At 45.0% G+C, this 22,458-nt stretch overlaps 4 protein-coding genes across 8 annotated transcripts; 2 read left to right on the plus strand and 2 right to left on the minus strand.

The window, feature by feature from the left end:
* The first annotated feature begins 6 nt into the window (after positions 1 to 6).
* Positions 7 to 7,690, plus strand: prr14 (proline rich 14). The gene is made up of 9 exons (XM_027015673.2): positions 7 to 369; positions 1,175 to 1,358; positions 2,049 to 2,163; positions 2,655 to 2,698; positions 2,811 to 5,162; positions 5,377 to 5,518; positions 5,666 to 5,781; positions 5,869 to 5,937; positions 6,843 to 7,690. Exons 2-9 carry the CDS (start codon positions 1,246 to 1,248, stop codon positions 7,165 to 7,167), a joined length of 3,276 nt encoding a protein of 1,091 aa, XP_026871474.2. The 5' UTR covers positions 7 to 369; positions 1,175 to 1,245; the 3' UTR covers positions 7,168 to 7,690.
* Positions 7,691 to 7,774: 84 nt separating this feature from the next.
* Positions 7,775 to 11,735, minus strand: LOC113580840 (transmembrane protein 265). Its single transcript, XM_027015653.2, has 3 exons — positions 11,150 to 11,735; positions 9,406 to 9,596; positions 7,775 to 8,668 (listed from the first exon to the last, which is right to left on the minus strand). Exons 1-3 carry the CDS (start codon positions 11,163 to 11,165, stop codon positions 8,489 to 8,491), a joined length of 387 nt encoding a protein of 128 aa, XP_026871454.1. The 5' UTR covers positions 11,166 to 11,735; the 3' UTR covers positions 7,775 to 8,488.
* A 669-nt stretch (positions 11,736 to 12,404) lies between these two features.
* On the plus strand, positions 12,405 to 19,101 carry rusf1 (RUS family member 1). The gene is made up of 15 exons (XM_027015717.2): positions 12,405 to 12,450; positions 12,696 to 12,872; positions 12,972 to 13,049; positions 13,476 to 13,590; positions 14,861 to 14,906; positions 15,014 to 15,046; positions 15,134 to 15,239; positions 15,375 to 15,476; positions 15,631 to 15,701; positions 15,801 to 15,985; positions 17,993 to 18,050; positions 18,170 to 18,234; positions 18,352 to 18,489; positions 18,605 to 18,670; positions 18,874 to 19,101. Exons 2-15 carry the CDS (start codon positions 12,726 to 12,728, stop codon positions 18,957 to 18,959), a joined length of 1,296 nt encoding a protein of 431 aa, XP_026871518.2. The 5' UTR covers positions 12,405 to 12,450; positions 12,696 to 12,725; the 3' UTR covers positions 18,960 to 19,101.
* Positions 19,102 to 19,190: 89 nt separating this feature from the next.
* Positions 19,191 to 21,923, minus strand: zgc:113090 (uncharacterized protein LOC553741 homolog). Of its 5 annotated transcripts, none has more exons than XM_027015721.2 (3): positions 21,736 to 21,923; positions 20,214 to 20,429; positions 19,191 to 20,129 (listed from the first exon to the last, which is right to left on the minus strand). In XM_027015721.2, the coding sequence occupies exons 2-3, from the start codon at positions 20,395 to 20,397 to the stop codon at positions 19,237 to 19,239; spliced, it is 1,077 nt and encodes a 358-aa protein (XP_026871522.2). In that variant the 5' UTR covers positions 20,398 to 20,429; positions 21,736 to 21,923; the 3' UTR covers positions 19,191 to 19,236. The 5 variants fall into 5 exon arrangements, with proteins under 5 accessions (XP_026871522.2, XP_026871520.2, XP_026871519.2 ...); XM_027015719.2 differs by lacking the exon at positions 21,736 to 21,923 and adding an exon at positions 21,656 to 21,718; XM_027015718.2 differs by lacking the exon at positions 21,736 to 21,923 and adding an exon at positions 21,498 to 21,642.
* Between the last annotated feature and the right edge of the window lie 535 nt (positions 21,924 to 22,458).

Genomic DNA, 22,458 nt, shown 5'->3' on the forward strand with positions numbered 1-22,458 from the left:
GCGTGTTGCGAGCGAAATGTAGGTTCGCCCGGGGACAGACGGGGCGGCCTATCGCGGCATTGGCCCCTTGGCCCAAGATAATCTGCATAACGAACTCGTATTGGCCGCCTGGTCGACGTGTGTACCTTCGTATTGGTGTATTTTCAGACGCAACTTCAAGGCGGGTTGTTTTCGTGCAATGTGAAGCTGTGGTTGGTCAGGCGGTACAGCTCTGTGCCTAAAGATCTGAACGAGCGAAGGGGGTCGAAGCGGTGAAACTTGGAAATGTCAACACCGAAAAAAAAAAACCAAACAAAAAAAAACCAAACAAACACCGAAAATAGCTAAATTGTATTTCCAGTGAAGCTTGATGCATTCTTAAGGTTATAGGTATGTGTGCAATAATTTTGGTTTATAACTGAATGTGCACAAATTTCCATCAACTAACAATCCTGCCGGTTAGGTTAGCTGTGAAGCATCAGGTGAAGTAGACATGCTAACCTAGCTACTTTGCTAACTAGCTGGGTCTCCAAGATTGACTCAGAGGCCTTTGTTGCTCGGTTACAAGCTATATGTCAATCTAATAATATAGCCATATTAGCTAGCGGTAATTACAGCAGAGAGTGACTGTAATGCGTAACCTAAAGCTTAAACCTAAACCCAAGCTTGCGAATGTTCACCTAAAATTGTCAAGTTAGCTGAGCTAGCTAGCGTTATCTGTCTGACTAGATTAGCATTAATTGATGCCAGTAACGGCTAGCGACTTCGCTGATGGGCGACCGAACAACACTTCAGACAATCCACGTTTTGATTTACAAATGACACGGAAGAAACGCCAATTTAATGACGCCGCTTGTCGTCGCACATTGCCTGGCTAACCGCTAAACGAGGGCGACGTTGGCGGAGCTCTTCGTGTCTCGCCGCTGCTCTGCGAGGCTTTGGCTCGTGTGATTTGTCGCCCGCGGCTCTGCTGACTGCTCCGCTAATTCACCTGCAACGCATTTCTTCACTGAAGGCATAGTTAAGATACCATTTGTCTGACCAAAACAAAACTCAATCGCACAGGCTCTGTAGCGAACATTGTTCTACATTTCAGTGAAGGAGAAAAACATTTTTTAGCAAACTTATAACCTTAAACAGTCTTTACGATCTCCGTTAACTGTAGCCAGCTACGTGTATTTATATCCCTTTGTAGCGTCCCCTCCGGGTTCTCTGTGTTACCACCGCTGTTTGCTGAGGTGTACGGTGGCGTTTTAAGCGGGGTGCATGCTGACCTCTACCCAAGAGTGTGTCCTGCCAATGGAGGACGATGGCCAGAGTGTTGGCTATCATGGTGAACCTGCACCCCAAACCAGCTCTAATTCTTCTGTTTTTCACAGGTACAAACCATAAATTGTGTTTCTCTCCATCTTCTGTTGTTGCCATTATGGTTAGACCAAGTGCTATTTCATGCTCACGCTATTAAAACATTAGGATTTGTGTTTTGCTCTTGTTCAGAGTTCTGTCACTTTTTGTAAAGTCATCGTGGTTGGGGTGTGTGCCCGTGTGTGGGCACGTGTGCAAGCGCACACAGAGTTGTGGGTGGGTTGGAATTTTTCAGAGTTTTACTGCCGATTCTGAGTTTTGCTTTCAGTCTGCTTTTACTGTTGCCCCTCATTCTTACAGTGGTCCACGCAGCCCGGCGCGCCCTTGTCCTCTAGGTCCACTCAGCCCTTCTCATCCTCTTGGCTCACTGATCTCTGATCCTAACTGTGCATAGAGTTTGTCCTCACTCCCCAGACTTATGCCAAGCACCCCTATCATTTATCTCTAGAGTGAAGTAGAGATGTTCTGAAATTTTATTATTAATACTCGGGAGCAGCTTCTCCTGACCTGTGGGGCAAGGGGAGTCTATGTGATATGCAGTTTGGCTAACGTGCTCATGCTCTTTCTAAATACTGTCTGAATTCTGCTGATGTAATGAGACTTCGGCTCTTTGTGTGGTGTACAGAACAGAGCATGGGCGGGCTAAACTTAGTCCTTCGAACGCCGTGAGGTCTTTGCTAACTGATACCGCGCGTTGTTCCCAGCTGTGAGGATGCGAGAAGGTCGTCTGGCTGCCAGAGGAAATCGGGGCTGACAGGAGAGAGGGCTGCAAAACGACAGCGAGAGAACCCATCTCCCATCAAGCAGAGCTACAACAGGGTAGCGTCACGTGTGCCTTTGTGTGTGTGTGTGTGTGTGTGTGTGTGGGTGTTGTCTTCCACTTCTCCTCGGCTGCTTTGTACACGACTTGTTGTACCCCAGTGTCTCCTGTGCACATGCATGCTCGTATTGCTCATGTCTGAGATTCAACAGGTTAGAGAAACGTAGCCAGATGGCAGCTTATAGCACTTATATGGCCATGACGTACGATATGTTGGGTAGTAGGTGATAACCTAGCCTGGACTGCGAACCATTGTTCAGACTAAAAGCTCTTCAAAGAGTGTGGAGTGTGTCTGTGTGTGTTACATAGCAATGCACATAAGCAAAGGGTCCTTTTAATATTTAATATGTAGTCAACTTCACCATACCCAATTCATACTCAAATCCTCAATAGTTTGAAGGTTGGAGAACTGTTTTGATAGTGTGTTTTGTTGTTATTGTATTAAGTAAAATCCTTTTGTAATTAAGTAAAAAAAAAAATCCCTTTACAGAACAACAATGAAGACAAAGCTGATATTCAGGAACAGCAACAAGAGTAAGTGTGGTTTCCTTTTGATAAATAAACTTTTTTTTGTTTTTTTGTTTTTTGATGGGTGGTCCATATTCATGGAGTCTTTTTCTTTTCTTTTTCCTTTCTTTTACTGCAGAGGTAAACTGGAGAGATTGGACGTAGAAACAAAATTACCAGAAGACCCTCCACCAACAAAGAAATGGGTGATTGGTCCTCTTTTCCAGTCGTTCAAATTTAAGATGGCTAGTTTCACTGAAATCGTCATGAGTCCCATTCGAATCTTCAAATCTGATAACTCTCCACCTCCAAAAGCACCGTCTGGTCACCATGAACAACTGACTGGCTCAAATCTTAAACAGTCGTCTACAGATAAGCAGGAACAGATGGATATAGGATGTGTTCACAAAGATGAGGTGTTTTCACAAATGCAGGCAAAGAATACTGCCCAGAACCAGTGTAGCGTTGTACAGAGACTAGTGTTTGACTCAGACTCGAGTAATGTAAATAATTCAGAAGACAATGCTGAAATTTCACCAAAAGGTTCCAAACGTCAGAGGGATGCTAGCAGTTCATCTGGAGTGGAGTCTCAGCCTGCACCAAGGAATGATGCAGGCGCCGTTGGCTCAGACGCTTTCGGTATTAAGAATCCTTGTCCAGACTCCTCCTACTGCTCACACAGCTTAACCCCAGATGCAGAGCAGCGAGGCCAGGTGGACAGCGAGGATACATTTCTAGGAATGCCCACCAGGAAAAGCCCTGGAAAAGAGTCTAAAGATCCTCTGGAACAGGTTGCGTTCCAGGGCTCTGATGCATTCTCCCAGGCAAAGGCAGCTGATTTTTCCAATACTTTGTGCGCCCGAAAGAGGGTGGATGACCTAAGGAAGCCCATGGAATGTGTACATGAGGATAAGGGCACTATCGTGGAGACATCGGGTTCGTGTGAATCCTTGGAGAGGGAGAAAATAGGCCAGGTATCTAGAAGTAGGACTAGAAGGAAAAGGGACATGAAATGTAGAGCAGCTGCAGCCTTGGGGGTTGTGAACGACACCAGCGACGTCTCGTCTTCCTCGGTCGACGAGAAGGGTACCATGGCGACCAGCGATCTACAAAGCAGCACCACAAACGTGACTGGCAGGCATGACGGTGGCGAATGCGTCCTCACAGGATCGTTTTCGCCAGTGCCCACGCCACCGCGAGGCACCATGTCCGACTGCGCTCCAGGAATCTGGGCTGCCGCACGAAAGGAGGGGCAGTGCCACGGCAGAGCCATGCCGTGCGCGGACAGGCGGCACGAGGACTCGGAAACGGGGAGTCGCGGTGTTCACCCTGTAGTGTTTTTGGTGCCTTTGGCTTTTCCGGCTGGAGCACCGATGGCGGGAGCAGAGTCTCCAGGGCGGGAGGCTGGCCACGCCGCTTCGGGTCTGGAGCGGACGCAACCTGTGCGCCAGTCTAAGCATAAGCTAGAGACTTCCAGCACGACAACAGGAGCTACCACTTTGGGGCCAGCCGCCAAAAAGCCGTCGATCCACAGCCAGCGCGCAGGTACCAGAGTGGTGAAAAAAGGGCCCAGAGTGTTTGAGGAGCAGGGAGTGTCCATGTCTCTGACGCTGCAGGTTGCTCCGGCGGCACACGGACATGAGGATCCGGCAGTACCGTTTGCGCATGCTTGCTCTGCGCCTCGGCTGAAGCGCTGCAGGACAACGCGGAAGAGGAGGGCGGAAGCGGGTGCTGCCGCGGACAACGGCCCTGACCCCTCCCCCGCGCCCAAGCTCTTTGGAGATGGGCCTTCGGTTCCAAAATGCGCGAGAGATTCTGGAACACCGAAGGGTGAGGTCGACGGACTGCACTGTAAAAATGACGTTTCAAAGAAGGCGGAGGCGATGGTGGACAGGGAGGCCAGGAGGAGAGGTGCTCCGGAGGATGGTGTTCCTGCAGCTCCGCCCTCATGTAGAGGCTCCAGCCGCCTCCTGCGCAGCCTCTCTTGCCCCGACATCCCGTCCCTGCAGGACAGCGGCCATGCCCCTTTGGCCCCGTCGCATGACAAATTCCTTTTTTCCCCTTACAGGAGGTCCTCCACTGCCCCTCCCCACTCCCCCACTCACTCCCTGTACAAGCGCACTCGCCGGCACACGGTCTGTACCGTGGAAATAGAACGGGAGATTGCCCCCCTGTGCCTCCGCAAGGAAGTGCACCCAGTGGGTTGGGCCAGAGCTTCTGGCCATCCGTACCCGTGTTCCCCTCCGTCGGTCCTCGCCTCCTGTTTTTTGTCAAGTCCCCTAGCGTTCCGCTCCAGCAGACCAAGTCGAGGGTGGAGTGATGCCTGCAAAACTGGTGCGGGCTCCTCTACTCCGGTCACTCTTGTGACGCCCCTGTCAGCCTCTCCCCTAGAATCTTTACCCGCTTCTGAGCTCATGGTCTTCCCTGGTCCATCTGCCTGTGGCCCTTCCTTACCTGAGTGGGCCTCAGCTTCCGTGTCCCATCCTTGCAGGTAATCTGTTCCTCTCACAGTGGACACTCACAAATGTTAATAATTTTAGAAACTCTGCAGGGATAACATTTATAGGGAGGTCTCGCATGTATGAAGCAGGTGAACAAATAGAACAGCTTCCAAAAAATGTTATTCACGTTTCAGTGAAGTGCACCATTACATGATCACACCGGCTAGTGTGTGTTGCCAAACGGATGATTTTGCCCCCCATCAGTGTCCTGGAGCCTGTTCCGGGGGAGATGGATCACGATGGTGACCAGCACAGAAGGGATGTCCATGATGGATTAGCTTTGGGACCAGAGCTTCCATCCCACGCTGTATCCGATGAGAAACACTTGTCACACCTTGAGATTAAGGTGCCACACCTTTTGCAGTTGTGTACTGTGCAGTTGCATCCAGTTAAATACTTTTTTGACTGAATGCTAAGCCCAGAGGTAGAGCAGATGTAAAACCCACCTGTTGTGAAGACACTTTTCCGAGCTATAGCGCATTTCTTTCATTAGTTTCAGACTGACGTCAAGAGAGTCCAGCGCAGTAAAGTATCTTCCATCCGCATCCGTAAGACTCTACCCAAGCCCCAGTACAACCTCACGCCCATGGGTCTTCCTAAGGCTGTCCGGTGTGTGTGACTGCTACTTGGCTACTGCATAGTTTGTGTGGGTGTGTCTGCACATGTATACAGATACAAATGCTTTTGTGCTTCCAGGATAAAGAAAAAGATTTTCAGTGTGGAGGAAATCTACACAAACAAGAACTTCAGCCAACCCCCGGAAGGGTGAGTCTGCATTCTAACAGTCAAACATTTCAGACAGATGACTTGCAGCCTTCTTAGATGGTACATTGTATTTTTGTCATTGATATGTATTTCCACAGTAAACACACTGCAGAGGTCCATAACACTATAGTTGATTTCCATAAAGGCAGAAAGACCCCACCACCACACTTTGCATCAAGGTCTCCTTGTTCACTAATGTAAATATCGAATATTCAACACTGCCGTGGAGGTGTAAATCGGACGTAAATGTCGCTGTGTGATGTGCACAGATGTATTTTGGGTTCAGACAGAAAACGTCAGCCTGTGTTGGTGCTGTTGTTCATCTCACCTTCAGCCCTTGTGCTTGATTTTATCACACAGCAGTGTGATATTTAAAGAGCCTGCGGTTTAATGTTACTGCACATAAATGTATTCTGCACATAAAGCATTCTGGTAATGTATTGCCAAACCGCTTGTTTTATAAACTATAAATTGCATTTTAAGACCTGGCAAATTAGCCTTGAATATATGTTATATTTTGTGTTGGTGTTGTATTAAGATGAGATTCAGACAAACCTTGTTTGGAAGGACTTTAGGGTTTTACCTGGCTAAGATTAAAAGCTTAATATCTCAGGAAAAGTATAGTTGTAGAATCTACACTTGAGCTATCAGTCCACGATTTAACTACCATAATGCAACTGGTGAGGGCAGAACTGGCAGTTATCCAGTGGTCTTGTAGGTTTTATGTTTACCTAAAGTAAGATCCACAGCATCTAAGAATCCAAGATGCCAGTGGAGATTATGTTTGGCCTGGTGGACTTTCCGTTAATAACATCATCGCTAACATCATTAAAAACATTACTAACTCGTCTCAATTCATGTGCCTAGTTGTGTTCAGGATTCTTCATTACCGTTTGTTCCCGCAGCCGTCTAGAGACCATATATGAGGTGCCTCTCAGCCGGCGGGATGGCTCCCAGTCGCTGATTGGTCAGAAGCGGGTGAAGCGCTTTGTCGAATTCCCAGAACTTGGTGTGGCCAGGAAGCCAAGGAAGCCTCCCATTGGTGCAGCTGGAGTGGGAGGAGGTCAGAGGAAAGGGGCAGGGAATCCTGGGACAGGTAGAACCCGCAGAGGTGTTTGGGCCTCCACTAGGGATGAAGATGCACTTAACCTGCAGGAGGTCGAGTCGCTCCTGTGCTCCAAACTTAATGAATTGGACTCCTGGATGGCGCTGGAACAGATGGCGTACTGAAACCTGGGTATTATTTTTGCCAAACCTGGGAATTTTTTTTCCCCCCCTTTGGATGTACAATCAGTCAGTTATAAACTAAACCCATCCAAGTGACATGAAAATACAAACACATAGATGTACGTTCTTGTAATCTATATTATGAATGCTGTATGTTTTGTACATTTTTATAGTTAAAAGTATTGTCTGATTAGTTCAATGGCATTAAGTGTTTGTGTGTGTACACGTGTTTGTGCATATAAATTTATGTGTATCTTGAATGTTTGAGAAGAGCACTTCGTTTAATGTGTTTTTCAGGGGGGTTTTCTCCCTTCTGATACCAGTGTTGGGTAAGTTCCGTTTGACCCTGTGCTGTAGCCAGACAAATGGACACAGCAACAAGCCGTCGCTTTTCTAGAAAGTATAAAGTCCTGAAGATGACCAAGATGCCTTGGTCATGAAGATGCCTTAACAATTCACACTCAGGGTGTTTGTGTTTGTGACCATGTGCCATACGTCCGTATAATTGCCTTTGTAAAGGGGTGGGGGGGGGGGGGGGGTTGAATGTTTCAGTTGCATGATATTTCTATTGTTGCAGTATCTGTGATTTGACTGAGGTGTTGTCCTGCCCTCCCCAAAGTAAATGCAAACCATGTTAACTTTTTTAGTTAGTAGTTAAAAGAGCAATTAACCTGTATGTTACAGATATAAATGTGTTGCTGGTTTCCCTTATAATGAATATTTGTGTTGTATGTTACTTTGCTTTTTAATGTTTATAGGTATTAAGTTAAAGCTTTCTGTCCCAATATAGCTGGAAAGCACTGACAGTTAAGGGTTTTTGCCAAGTATTTGATACAAAAGCACAGCTTACTACCGTAGCACAAATAAACTAAACAGAGTGACTGAAATATGGCCTAGTTTTTAAAGTTCTTTCATAACAGCATTCAAAGTCTTATTTATACATTCTTGGTGTTTACTCTCCACAGTTTGAAGTGTGAATAAAATCCCATATTTTGTAACAAATGGATAGACTTGTACTTTATGTTGTGTGTTTTGGGTAAAACACTTTGTTTTATCTGGACAGTGTGAGCTTGATCTCTCATTTGAAAGATACTTGTCCAAAGTCCCCCTTCAGTGACCTAGAAAGTACGGAAATCCCGGCTCAGGGCTTGACGCAGACCAAGTGGTGGGTGGGTGGGTGCAGAGCAGAGCTGCTAGATGGTTGGTTACTGTTTTCAGTCTATACATAGACATGTCGACACATCAGTTCAGTCAGGCAGTGGTATCCATGGTGACCGCTTTCCTTATTTTTCTTGCAGTCTAGCATTCATGAGGGGAGTGGGGTTCAGTTTATGAATGTGAAGAGGTAAGATATGAGTCCCATGCTCAAAGGGAAGAGAATTAGCAGGCCCACCCATGAAATGATGGCTATCACTCCCCATTTAAAAGTTTTGTTGGAATACTCCTTGGCCTTGCTTGTACTGACCGGGTCATTTGTGTCAAGCTTTTTGTTTGTTGCACGAGTCTGGAGACAATGAGACAGAAGACATGAGGTTAGGTGTCAAGTGGCTTCATCTACATCACTGACTATGAGCAATACAAGAGATTCGAATGGGCATGTGCCAGAAAGGTTGTTTTTAGATCAGTTACCTGGACCCAGATTAAGCCTAAACAATAAAAAGATTGTCTAGTTGCAGTTTACCATTGACACTGCAGTTTAATCTAAAACTGGGTTTAATCCTTGTCCAGCAAACTGGTCCTTAGTCTAAGTGCTTTTGGCAAGTTCATGTATTCTATTCTCTAATATGTTTGAGTCAGGCTCAAGATTAATCATGGGCTTTAGAGGAAGTAAACACAAAATATGGTGGTTTAGGATCCCAGTATTAGGGTTAGGAACTACTGTTATACATTGTCCATGTCGGTTCAGGAAGGGATTAGGTTTAGGAACTACTATACACTGCCCATGTTTGTTCAGGAAGATATTGGTATAATTAAAAAATCATCTTCAGTGCAGCGCCATGAAATTTGGTCAAAACGCTAATCTGTTGGCCCCCATAAATTAGAACAATGTTTCTCGTAGTGACGTGCCTCTTCTATCTTTTCTGTCCTGTCTCACTTCTGGACCGGGAGTGTTGGGAGCAGCTGAGACACTGAGCAGTCCCGCACAGATGGACCTGACAGGAAGAGACTGCTGCACGATACAGTCAGCCACTATGTTGCATGAATGGCGTGCGTTACTAACACAACCACTGTGCCCGTTACCTTCACAGAGTAAATCAGAGACATGATGCCGAAGCAGGAGAGACCGCATATGATGCTCATGATGGCCAGTTTCCTGTGATCCTTGTACTGGCATTGGTTCTTAGGAGAGCCGGTCTCGGGGTCATTCAGAACATGTGATTCATCAGTCATCCTCTCTGCCTGCTTCAGTGGAGTAGTGCTGTTGGAAATGTCTGCACAGATCAAAAGAAGTTACTGTTATACTTGAACAGCCAGGATCAGGAGCAGTGTGTGCTGTATGCGTGTGGATATGGTATTGTGCAACTGCTCCCAAACATTCCTAATGGAAATAATGTCTCATCACGCAAGGTTTCGTATCACTTTTGAATCTTACAGAATCTTTATTGTGTATTGCTCTGATAAACTGGGGGATTGTTATATGATTGTGATGCATACATGCAACATCATGCACACAGCAAAATATGAATATCATCAAACAGGGACGTTTTTGTTGTTTACCTTTTCTGAGTTTGGACCCAGATTTTAGAAAGATTAACAAAAATAGGTTTAGAGGATATAAATTCATATTTACTACAGCAATTATGTAATTAAAACATTGAAAATTACTTTTTTTTAAATTAAAATGGCCTATTTATTCCCTGCATAAAGAATTTTTTATTAAGTTTTTATTCTGAATAGTTTACATTTCCTTTGTCTTTGTTGTTGTTGTTGTTGTTGTTGTTGTGGTGGGGCTTTACACCACGGAGTTAATCTTGCACTACTGCCCTTGGTTGTGTGCCAGAGATCTTTCTGAGTATTCAGTGGCTGATGAATTGTGCTGAGATCCAGCCGCCTGAGGGTAAGAGCCTGATGAACAGGTCAGACTACACCACTGAGGTTTGGCAAAGAGACTGCCATCACTGGACCAGTGTTTCTGAAAACTGCTAAACAGGCTCTCACTACTGGCCCTCGGTGGAACTCCATCATTTCACAACAGGCTCTTCCTCTCTCTTGCACTGTTTCTTTCTCTTGCTCTCTCTTGCACTGTTTCTTTCTCTTCCTCTCTCTTGCTCTGTTTCTCTCTCTGTTCCTACATTTCTTCTCTTTGTCTCTGTTACACTATGCACACAAACACACTGTCTTTCTCCCTCTCTTTCAGACCAGACATCAACTGTGGTCTGAATACCTGTCTAATATTACATTATCTACTCTCGTTCATCTCGGGACATGGGGACAAGCCTCACAGCCTAGCACGGGCTATAAAAATGATTTATATGCCAGGGGTCCATGTTTGTGCCAGCTGGCAACCCTGCCATATCTCCACTGTGAGAACAGTTGTGGACAGTCTCAGTTGTGGCATCTATTTAGCCTAGGCTTAGATTATACTAATTTTTCAGTTGTAGGACTGAGTGGGTCTATTACAACACTTGGACACAGTGGATTGGGTTTACTGTCAAAATATATTACAAATCTACATTGGCAGTACAGTATAACTGGGTAGTACATAGGACAAACACTGATTTCTAGCACATACAAGCACACACAGGAACGTGCTGTATAAACATGCACATGTAAGACAAGGGCGTCACATAGAAGCCTCTTTTTCATTCAGAAGTGGACATTTTCTAAGGGTGTTTATAACCACCTGGATCAACTCTTTAACACTACCCTATTTCAACTTTGAAACTCTGTTTAATGTAAGTCAAGGTTTAATGGAAAGTAAATGATACAAGAGCAAATGTCCTGATATATGTGACAGAAAACAAGACCATGCCTTAGTGCTTACCGACTCGTCCGGACATGAGATGAAGACCTCCTCTAAATTCCTTAGTATTTGCTGTTAGCCTCCGGCCAGAAACAATCCACACTTACATAACCAGCTTTTTTTGTTGTTGTTGCTGTTATTGTTGTTGTTGTTTTGTTTCTTTTAAAAAAATCAGGTGGTTTTTTGCCCCCCTTTTTCAGTTTGTTCTGTAACAAAGTAGAATATAAGTAAATAAATGGCTAAAAGACCACTGGGTAATTTCCCATAAAAAGCCTCTCTTGTGCTGGTTGAGAAATGCAGAGTTATGCTGTGATTGTTTCACTTCCTTGCTCTCTGCCAGCGCTGCGACTGCTAATGTTCAACGTATGACTGACTGGAAGGATCACCCTTCTGAACTTGGCTATAATGGCACAGTGAGAGGCCACTCCCCTGTCCACCTGCCCTTCTGTTCACATGCTGCCTCCCACTCTCTCCTCTGTGCTCTGTCCCTTTCTTTTTTCCTCTCTCTGTGTAACAAAGTCTTCACGCCGTCGCACCCTATTACACAGTCCTTTAAGTCCTTGCTTGAGTCTTCAGGTGCAGTTGCATTCCTTACTATGTCTGCATTCTCCAGACACTAAGTAACCCAGCAGGACTGTGACTTCATAAGACACTCCCTCTATTCACCTACATTCTTGGTACTGAGAACAGTCAGTCTCTCTCTCTTTCTTTCTTTCTCTCTCGCTCTCTCTCTCTCTCTCTCTCTCTCTCTCTCTCTCTCTCTCTTTCTTTACTTGGTGATGCTGTCTATGCTCTTATTTCTGTCTCTCTCTCTCTCTCTCTCTCTCTCTCTCTCTCTCTCTCTCTCTCTTTCTCTGTCTCTCTTACACATTTCCTTGATGAATGATGATGATGAGGCAGATTATACTGCTTTGTCAAACCTTTCTGTGGCATTCACAAAAAGTTCTGTGAAACATACTCATCTCTGAACTGAACATGTTCCCAGAAACAGCTGAAACCATTACTGTGTAGGATAATCCCTGCAGAAAGTGTGGTTTTAACCCTCAGCTGTAGCCCATTACATGAATCCGGACTGGGTCAGGACCATTCTGTTCCTACATATTTTTCCCATTAGTGTAAAATCACAATCACTGAGTTTGTGTTTTAGCAAAGAATAACTTTAAATGAAAGTGAAATAGGTATTGAATAGTTAATATCGCGGTATCTTCACACACACACTCCCCATTGCCTACGTCTTTGCGAAATCTTTCATTAGCCAATCAAAAAGTGCACGGCGCCAATGACGTGGCAGTTGAAATAAACCCGGAAGCGAGCGTGTCGCGGTGAGTGAATGGTGATAGGGGCTGTCTAGCGATTTCATTATGCATAATATAATTTAAACAGACTTTTGTAAAACAAAACGAAGCAAAACAAACAAACAAACAAAAAAAACGGATTCGGTGTAAAAAGGAAACCGCGTCAAACAAATAATGGCATCCCCATGCTGGGGATTTTAAATGCTAAAATAATCTAAATAAAATAATCCTGAACTGAAGGTAAATAACCTAATACATTATATTCTGTACAGATTTCTGAATAGTTGTCCTCCTGCACCAAGATGGAGGGCAGCGAAAACGTGATTGCAACGGAGAAGTATGGCTCACAGGCAGCGTGGCGCTACCGGGTGAGGGATGGAGAGATACGCAGAGAGAGAGCGAGCGTGAACGGCGCCACGCCGGGGAACGCCATCGCCCGCACGCTCAAGGTGCGCACGCCGCCCCGTTACTCCGTTACACGCGATGGACTACCGACGGGCGAACCGTGGCACGAGCGTTAACGCACGCGTCCTGCCTTGCCCCCGCAGAGCGTGTTCCTACCGCAGGGGTATCCCGAGAGCGTGAGCGAGGACTACCTGCGCTATCAGATATGGGATACGATGCAGGTGTGTGCCGCGCGGAGGACATTATTGAAACGTGATGATTGTTTTGTTGCGAGTGGGCGAGGCAGCAGGTTCATGCACCTTATGCCCTCAAGCCTTAGCAACGTGCTGGGTGTTTTAGTGTGTGTGGCAGCCTACAGCAGTGTTTTCCATGCCTCAGCCAACCCCAGACGGCCCGTTTAGTTTGTCCTATCTCCCATCACACCTGAATCGAGCATGAATGCTGAAATACTGAATGCTGCAACAGTTGCTGAAATGCTGAAAGCTGTAACAGAGCAAAAAAACAAACAAATAAACAAATGTGGACCATCTGAAGGTGTATTGAGGACTGGAGTGGGATTGTTCCCTTGAAATGAAGGCATATGATGGCTTTTGATTCTTCTCCTTCTGTTGTTGTTGTTGTTGTTGTTGTTGTTTTGGCTCTCCAAGGCATTCTCCAGCTCCCTCTCTGGGACTCTGGCTACTCAGGCCTCGCTGAGGGGTGTTGGGGTGGGAAGTCAAGAAGCAACAGTTGCCGCAGCTACAGTTACTTGGTTACTCAAAGGTGCGTGTAACCTCTTACTGAGGTGATTTGTAACTATGTTCCCTTTTGTATGAAAATGGGGATGTCTCCTAACAGTAAGCTCTGGATCTTGTGTGGATTAAAGGTCCTTTTGTTTAGGGAAGGCAAGCTTAATGAAGTATAGAAAATAAAAACACTGAGCTCAGTTATGAAGAAAGACAGGCTAAGATGTAAATAAAACATGGAAGGAGGCTTTCTGGTAAAAACTTGAGGACGGCTTGGTAGGAGATGCAACATACGTTGCTCATACGTTTACAATGTTATATACAAGATTTGACACCTAAGATTTTATTGCTGGCATAAACAGTGTAACGGAAAGGACCGGGGAAGAGAGCTGTACACGAGTGTAGCTAGTGGTAGGAAATGTTTCCAGCAGGTTATTGTTAGGAAAAGCCCAGGTCCCAATGTGGAATGTTGCCAGGCTTACAAGCATGTGCAGATGAGCTGTGTTTAATCTTCCATCTTATTTTCCCCAGTCCCTAAAATCTGGAAACACTTGATAATAGCACCAGTTTCTAAAACTAACATGCCTAAAGTAAATAAATGACTTCAGACCAGTCACCGTGACCACTCTGGATTAGCTTTTCAAAACACTGTGTAATTAGATAGACATTTTGGTACAGACTGAGGACAAATTAGATCCACAGTCTGAAACGGGGCATGCAGAGTATGCCAAGTTAACACTGCTTAAAGGTCTGTTTAAACACTTAGAGACTGTTAATCACTGATTTTTCTTCAGCTTTTAACACCATCTAAACCACCAGCTCTTATTCTAGCAGAGGAACTGCTAGAATTCATTTTTTAAATCTGGAGTTCAATACGATTGGTAGGATATTCAACTTTTTAACTGGCAGATCACAATGTGAGAAAGTCCATGACGCTTTCTCACAACTGTCACATTCTTCTTTTGCTTTCCACCAATACAACCCCCCCCCCCCCAACATAAGTTGATAGTTTGCCTTTTAGGGAGTAAAGAGTATTACTGTGGTGTTCTACTTCAGGACGTTGTGCGAATCTATGACTTGGCGTTAATGTTTGTGATGTTTAATGTCTAGTGTGTAAATGTATAAACTGCTCAGTTGTCCAAACCAGATGTCCCCCTGGGGGACAATAAGGTATAAAGTAAAAACTAAAGTGTGTGTGTGTGTGTGTGTGTGTGTGTACACTTTTAGCAGCACTGATTTTAAGAAGTGTACAGATTTCAGTGTTTAACCTGTTATGAATTTTTGTTTTTGTTTGTCTCTCTGCTCAGATGGAACAGGCATGTTGGGTAGAATAATGTTTGCCTGGCTCAAAGGGTGAGTTGGGAGGGGACTATTTATTATTTATTTCTGCTAAGGATATGATGACATGATGTGTGTTCGTCTATGCATTTACCACATACATCTACTGGATTTTCTTTCAGGAGCAAACTGGATTCGGAAGCTAAAAAGTGGAGGTGAATTGTACCCTGTCACTTTGAAGTGTGCCATCTTGCGTGTTTTGATGCAGAACTTTCAAATTCATGCCTTTAAATCTGCTTTAGGCTTTTCGCCGATGTTCTCAATGACATGGCAATGTTTGTAGAGATCGCTGCGCCCTACTTCCCGCCAGTCTTCACTCTTATTCTGTGCATTGCTGGAGTATTCAAGGTATTAATGTGCACAAGTGCCTCAGAATTTACTGGGATGCTTTTATCAATGAAAGGAATGAAACAACACTAACAACAAATGTTGCGTTTATGTGTCTGTGTCTTGTGTAAGATGGCTGTATTTCTCCCCCACTAGTCTATTGTAGGGGTGGCTGGAGGCGCCACAAGGGCGGCACTAACGGTTCACCAGGCTCGCAGAAACAACATGGCTGATATCTCTGCCAAAGATGGGAGTCAGGTTGGTGCCTGTGTCTCTTTTTAGCAATTTGTTTAGGATTCCATCTACCACCTCTGCCTAACATCTAACACTAAGACAACATGGTGAGAGGTGGTGACATGGTTTTAATTTGTCCTGCACTGATGTCATGTCTTGTGCTTTATTGCCCTGCTAGGAAACCCTGGTCAATCTGGCAGGACTGCTGGTGAGCCTGGTGCTAATCCCGCTAGTCACCGATAACCCCACGTGAGCTCTTGGTTAGATTCCACCTCTCCCCTCACGTGTTTGTTCCACCATGGCGTGAGAGGTGAGGTAATGCGCGTTGCCCCTGTGCTCTCTCCTTAGGCTGACCTTCATCCTGTTCTTCCTCTTCACCATCCTTCACCTGTTCACCAACTACAAGGCAGTTAGGTCTGTTGTCATGGAGACACTAAATGAAGCTCGTCTGTCAATCGTCCTTCATCGGTATTTGCTTGATGGGCGGATTCTGAGTCCAGCAGACGCCAATCAGAAAGAGCCTGTGTTTCTTGGTATGTCCTGGTCTGCCACTACTATGTATACACACCGCGTTCCGAATTATTAGGCAAATGATATTTTTCCTCTGATTTTCCTAAATGGTCAATGCAAATGACAGTCAGTAAAATTTAAGTCCTCAACCGTTAGAGTATAAATCAAAGTTTATTGAACAAACCTCCCAATGATGACAGTATTTTTTCAAAAAAAAAAGTGTTTGTCTCTGAACAATCATGCAATTTACGATGGATAAGTAAGGTGATTAGTTTAGGCCGAGCAGCTAATGTTTCAATTGAACTGTTCCAAATTATTATGCACAAGAGTTTCAAAACATTTTATTGGTTGTAAAGAACTGAAAATGGTCATTTGTTGAATTTGCAGCATTGACGTCACCTTTACTAAAATCAAAAGCAATTTCAAAAAAAAACAAAAAAAAAAACCCCTCATCAGGCCAAGTTTCATGTCAACATAGGACCGCTTCTATGATATCACCTTCACAATTCTTCGCATCCGTTGAACTTGAGTTTCTGCTTGAATTTCTTTGCAGAATATCAGAATAGCCTCCCAGAGCTGCTGTTTTGATGTGAACTGTCTCCAACCCTTAGAGATCTTTGGTGTAAGGATACTCCAAAGGTTCTCAATAGGGTTAAGGTCAGGGGAGGCCATACCGAATCTCTCCTTTTATGCCCATAGCAGCCAATGACAGAGGTATTTTTTCAGCATGAGATGGTGCATTGTCATGCATGAAGATTTTGCTACGGAAGGCATGGTTCTTCTTTTTGTACAATGGAAGAAAGTGCTCAGTCATAAACTCTATATACTTTGCCGAGGTCATTTTCAAACCTTCAAGGACCCTAAAGGGGCCTACCAGCTTTCTCCCCATGATTCTGGCCTAAAACGTGACTCCGCCACCTCCTTGCTGATGTCGCAGCCTTGTTGGGACATGGTGGTTATCCACTACTCCATCCATCCGGACCATCCAGGGTTGCACGGCACTCATCAGTAAACAGGACTGTTTGAAAATTAGTCTTCATGTATGTCTGGGCCTACTACAACCATTTCTGCTTGTGGTCACTGGTTAGAGGGTGGGTGAATAGTAGGTTTATCCACAACTGCAAGCCTCTGGAGGATCCTACACCTTGATGTTTGCAGTACTCCAGAGGCACCAGCAGCTTCAAATACCTGTTTGCTGCTTTGTAATGGCATTTTAGCAGCTGCTCTCTTAATCCGATGAATTTGTCTGGCAGAAACCTTCCTCATTATGCCTTTATCTGCACGAACCCGTCTGTGCTCTGAATCAGCCACAAATCTCTTCACAGTATGATGATCATGCTTAGGTTTTCGTGAAATATCTAATGTTTTCATACCTTGTCCAAGGCACTGCACTATTTAACACTTTTCAGCAGCAGAGAGATCCTTTTTCTTTCCCATCTTGCTTGAAACCTGTGGCCTGCTTAATAATGTGGAACATCCTCCTTAAGTAGTTTTCCTTTAATTGGGCTCACCTGACAAACTAATTATCACAGGTGTCTGAGATTGAGTTCAGTGATCCAAAGAGCCCTGAGACACAATACCATCCATGAGTTTAACTGAAAAACAAAAAGTTAAATCTTTGACACTTAAATCCAATTTGCATAATAATGTGGAATGCGGTGTGTATATATATATTCTAACAGAGGGCATCTGTGTTATTTTCATGGTGAATGCAGTATTCCAAACTCGCATACATTTCACCAATACACCAAACCAGAGGTCCTCAATGCTGGACCTCAAACGTAGAATGTGGCAGTTTATGTTAGAGAACATGCTTTGGAATCACAGCCCTGCAGGTACAGATACTACAGGATTTTCACCCTTCTTTCACCTTGACTACAGAAGGCCCAATCACTTACATTAACCGCTCAGTTCACCTCTAGCTAAACCTGAGCTGTGCAGTTGAAGACCTCGGCCAAAGATGCCATTTCCCATGGGTCCATTTCAACTTGGACACTGTGTTTCCAAACAAATGGTCTCCTTCTTTGCAGAATTTAAAAGGAAAGTGCCCATCAAACTAGGAGTAAGGCTGGGAGAGGTTATCAAAGAGTAAGTTTACATGCACATTTACATTGAATTTATTAAAGTGTCCTCATTGGATCACAAGCATTGATCACTTGGTTCTAAATGCTCTTTAACTTTAGTTGGCTCTTTCTCGTGGTTTTTAGTTTTCAGGAACTGCAGCTGGTTTTGAGGAACACCACCAAAGCATACCTCATTGGAATACAAAATGGTACACACACAAACTTATGAGTATTAGTGTGACATGACATTGTACGACACCCACGTTAGGCTGGGACCACAGGAGGTATAGGAGTTAAACTGACTGCAATGTTAACTGATTCTGCAGGGAGGGTGTGCGTGTGTCTAGGAACCGACGCATCTGTTCATGAGGAGATCATGGCAGCTTGTCAGGCTTTGTGTCTCAACACTGTGCTACACCTGTCACCACAAAGTGGTGCACTTGCTCAGCTCTCCAAGACCAAGGGTAAGTAGTCTGTGCCACCACCGCAAAGAACTAGATTTTCTATGTTATAATAATTAGCAGTTTTTGCCCAAATGAGATTAATGTATACTGTAATGCTGTATACTTTTTGTTTTAGACCCTTGGGAATTAGTATCAGAGAGCCAAAAGCTAATTGACCAAATGTTCCAGCCCTTCATTACAGGTATGAAAATTCCGTATATGTGAACGTTACCTGCACCACAGAATTGCAAGCTGTGTGTGTAGCTTGTTTTCACGCCCCTGTGGGAAACGTCAGCCGCGTGTGACCATAACACATCCCTTAAACGTTCATTTTTGCACACTGTGATCCGCTAACTCTGTGGGTACATGGAGGACAGTCCTGACATCCTGCTGCATCTCTCCCAGGTCTGGAACGTGCTGGCTGGCAAACAGACAGGACGCTGCTGGACTGGAATGAATGGAGGGTGGACTGGAGGAAGAAGATCAGTTGATTGGGGGGGAAAAAGTGGAGAGCGGGAGAACGATACAAGGAGAGATGGACAGACTGTAGCTTCTTAAGATTCTTAAGATTTTTTTTGTTGGGTTTTTTTTGTTTTTGGAGGGTTGTGTTTTTATTAAATACGACAAAACACTCTTCAGGGTTTTGCATAAATTTGTCTCTATACTCAGTCTAACATAAAAAAAAATCTCCACAGTCATTACATAAACAGGCTATGTCCTCCTTTTGGCAAGTTCTGATGGTAGTTTTGCATGGGTCCCCAGGCCACCCTACAGCAGTGCTCCATGGTGGACCTTCCTCAGGTGTCGCCGAAGGTTCTCGGTGCGGTTGAACCTGCGACCGCAGAGGCTGCAGTTGTAGGGTCTCTCCCCCGTGTGAATGCGCTCGTGCTTCTTGAGGTCGGCCAGCCGGCTGAACCGGAACTGGCAGCACTTGCATGCGAAGGGTCTCAGGTTGGAGTGGCACACGAAGTGTGCGCCCAAGCTGGAGGATGTCGCGAAGGTTTTCCCGCACACGTGGCAGGTGTGTGGGCTGTCCTTCCTCGCCATTAAGCCGGAGCCGTTAGGCAGGTCGATGATGTTCTCAGTCCCTGAATTGAGGATGTGTGCGTATGGGGGAATAGACTGGTCCTGAAAGACGAAGGTGGTCTCACTGTGGACCGGACTGTACGACTGTCTGTCTCTCAGAGGCGTGTTGTCCAGGGTGCCAAAACCTGCATCCTGTGAGATCATACTCTCAGGCTGCCCTGCCGCAGAACATTCCGGAAGCTCTGGTTCTGATTCCGCTTTAATCTTGTTTGAAACGACGCCCAGTGCAGTTTCAAAGTGGCTGTTGTCTGGTGTTCCAGCGACATCTGGGGAAGCAGGCTTGGAGGCCGTGGGGGAGGTGCTCCTCAGCTTTGAGAACAGCCTACTCTTCCCAGTGTCGCATGTTGGCGACTTGGTTCCAGAATGACACTGATTGCTTATGTGCTGTGCTTCCAGTTCCAGATGTAGTTCACTGGGTTTCTCCTCCTTGAATGACAGGCTCTGGGTTTCTGGGTCCTCGTTTTCCTGTGTCACTAATGGCTCGTGTTCTGGGCTGGAGCCCAATACTTGTACAGGGTGAGACTCAAATGATGGCTCCTCTACCGCTATGGAGGAGGACACTTGCTGGACTGCATCTGAAGAGAAAAGATATTTGGTGTTTTTTCTATTTTTAGTAACAAATATTGTCTGCTAATGATACCAAAGCGCTTTAGGCAAACCTGATGCATCAATCCGTTTTTGGAGTTCTTCCAGTTTACGCTGCAGTTTTCGGTTCTCCTGATGTATTCTTGCCGACTCTTCCCGGTACTCGGACACTGCCTGCCCCATCACCCGCAGGACTTCGTGCACAGCAGTGGCCAGAAGTCCAGCCACATTAGTGACTAGGAGATCCATCTGAGTCATGTTCCCTTGGGGGTTCTCTCTGGACACAGAATCTGGTGATGGGCAGAAAGGTTTTACTAAATGAACACCTGTTCTTGAAACTGATTTTGTGTTTGTCTCTGAACAATCTTAGATCATGACAACATTGCCATCATGCAATTTACGATGGATAAGTAAGGTGATACATTAGCTGCTCGGCCTAAACTTTCAATTGCACTACACTGCCTGGAAAAAGTAGACTCTTTAGTATAACAAGGACGCAACGTGTGCACTTCCTTACATGTATAGGCTAATCCTCAGCTGTCAGACGAGTCGAGCTGGGTTTGTTCTAAAATGGTACCGAGTGCGTTATTGCTCTCCATCAAAATCAAGCAATACAAGACACGGTGAAAGAAATGGAAACAAAGATTCGATCTGCTTAGCCAAAGTGCGCTCAGATACGGTAATTAATGTTGCTCCAGCATTCATTTGGCTGTCTCCACATCAACAGCTGCTTGAGCAGGACGCCAGCAGGAAGCGCCCAGAAGAAACATCGGCATATCCAACATTTGAGGACTTCAACGACCTAGCAGACGTTTTTATGCACAGCGACCTGACTACAAAAGTGTTTGGTTTTGTCCGCACAGAAAATGTATCCTTAGCTCGTGCAAATAGGTTAGAGTGTAAAAATCCTCGCGCTCACATACTGCCTTAACAAGACTCGGTGATGAAACGAGCCGAAGTACAGAGATTAAACACCTAATGTTTCTGTTTGCAAATACGTTATCAGTTATAACGTTAATGACCACTCTTACCTTTTTATTCGGCCTGTAACCATATGATGACTTAACACTTCCTTTACTACATGCACGGGCTTCCTCCTACTTAGGTTGCCAGATTGTCTTACTCAAATCCCCGCCTGATTTAGACGGGATTTAACAGTTGCATTTAATGTATTAGTTAATTAATTTAGAGAGAGAAAGAAAATATTTCAAGCAAGTACCTCACTGTTATATGCAAGTTGAAAAAAAGACATCATTGATGTCATTTTAGTTGCACTATACACTATAGCGTCAGGGGGACGCAGAACACGCCGTTTCTGCAAGAGAAACATACTTTTTATTAAAATAGGACGTCCTTACCGCAACTAGCAACAAGCAGAAAGGAGCTGTGCAACGGGACTCGCGGCTGGTAGAACATTTCTAACACGATAATAAAACTTAAAATGATACGATTAAACTAAACCAAGACATATTCACAAATCAACCGTTTTAAGAACAATAGGAACCATTTCATTTACAATGAATAAAGTCCGTGGAAAGGCACACGGCATTGTGGAGAGTACTGGACATGCTCCACTCCTCTCTCTCACTGGCCCACCCTAAATCCAGTAGCCGTCCTCGCTCAGCTGCCCCCAGCCGTCGACCCGCACAGCCCTGACAACGTCCCCGAGGTGCGTGGGCGGGCGGCGCTCAAGTGCAGCCTGGGCAGTGCGGGTGTGGAAAGTGACTGCTCCTCACAGCCCGTCGGCCTTCTGGCCAGACGTGGTCTCCCTCTCACGCCCTGCCCCGTTCCACCCCTTCACCCAGGCGCTTCTTTAGGAAGCTGCCTAACATGCTGGCTCCTCCCATTGTAAAATGGTAAAGCGCTCACATAGTTTAAATTTCGTAATGAGTTCCAAGTTTGTCATGTGCACAGAAAGTCCGAGGGCTGAAAACATTACAAGATTCACAAACAATTATCTGCTTCGAAATCTGTTTTATGCTCAGATGAGCCTTTCCTGCAAATTTTGCTTATTAATCTGTTTATTAACTATTCCAACCAGCACCTCTGCCTTATTTAAATGTTATTATTTTTTATTTTTTTTACTATATAATGATTTAATAGTATTATGCTGTTTTTCAGACTTGCTTTTCCAGCACATCTCACAGATGCTCACTTGGATTCCGATCTGGGTATTTTGAAGACCAAGTCAACACCAAGAGCTCTTTTTCATGTTCCATAAACTATTCCTAGTTTTTTTTTTTTGCAGTGTGGTAGGTATATTATCCTGCTGAAAGAGGCCACTGCCATTAGGGAATACTGTTCCTATGACCTACTGTT

Source organism: Electrophorus electricus, chromosome 1 (genome assembly GCF_013358815.1).
Source record: "Electrophorus electricus isolate fEleEle1 chromosome 1, fEleEle1.pri, whole genome shotgun sequence".
NCBI lineage: Eukaryota > Metazoa > Chordata > Actinopteri > Gymnotiformes > Gymnotidae > Electrophorus > Electrophorus electricus.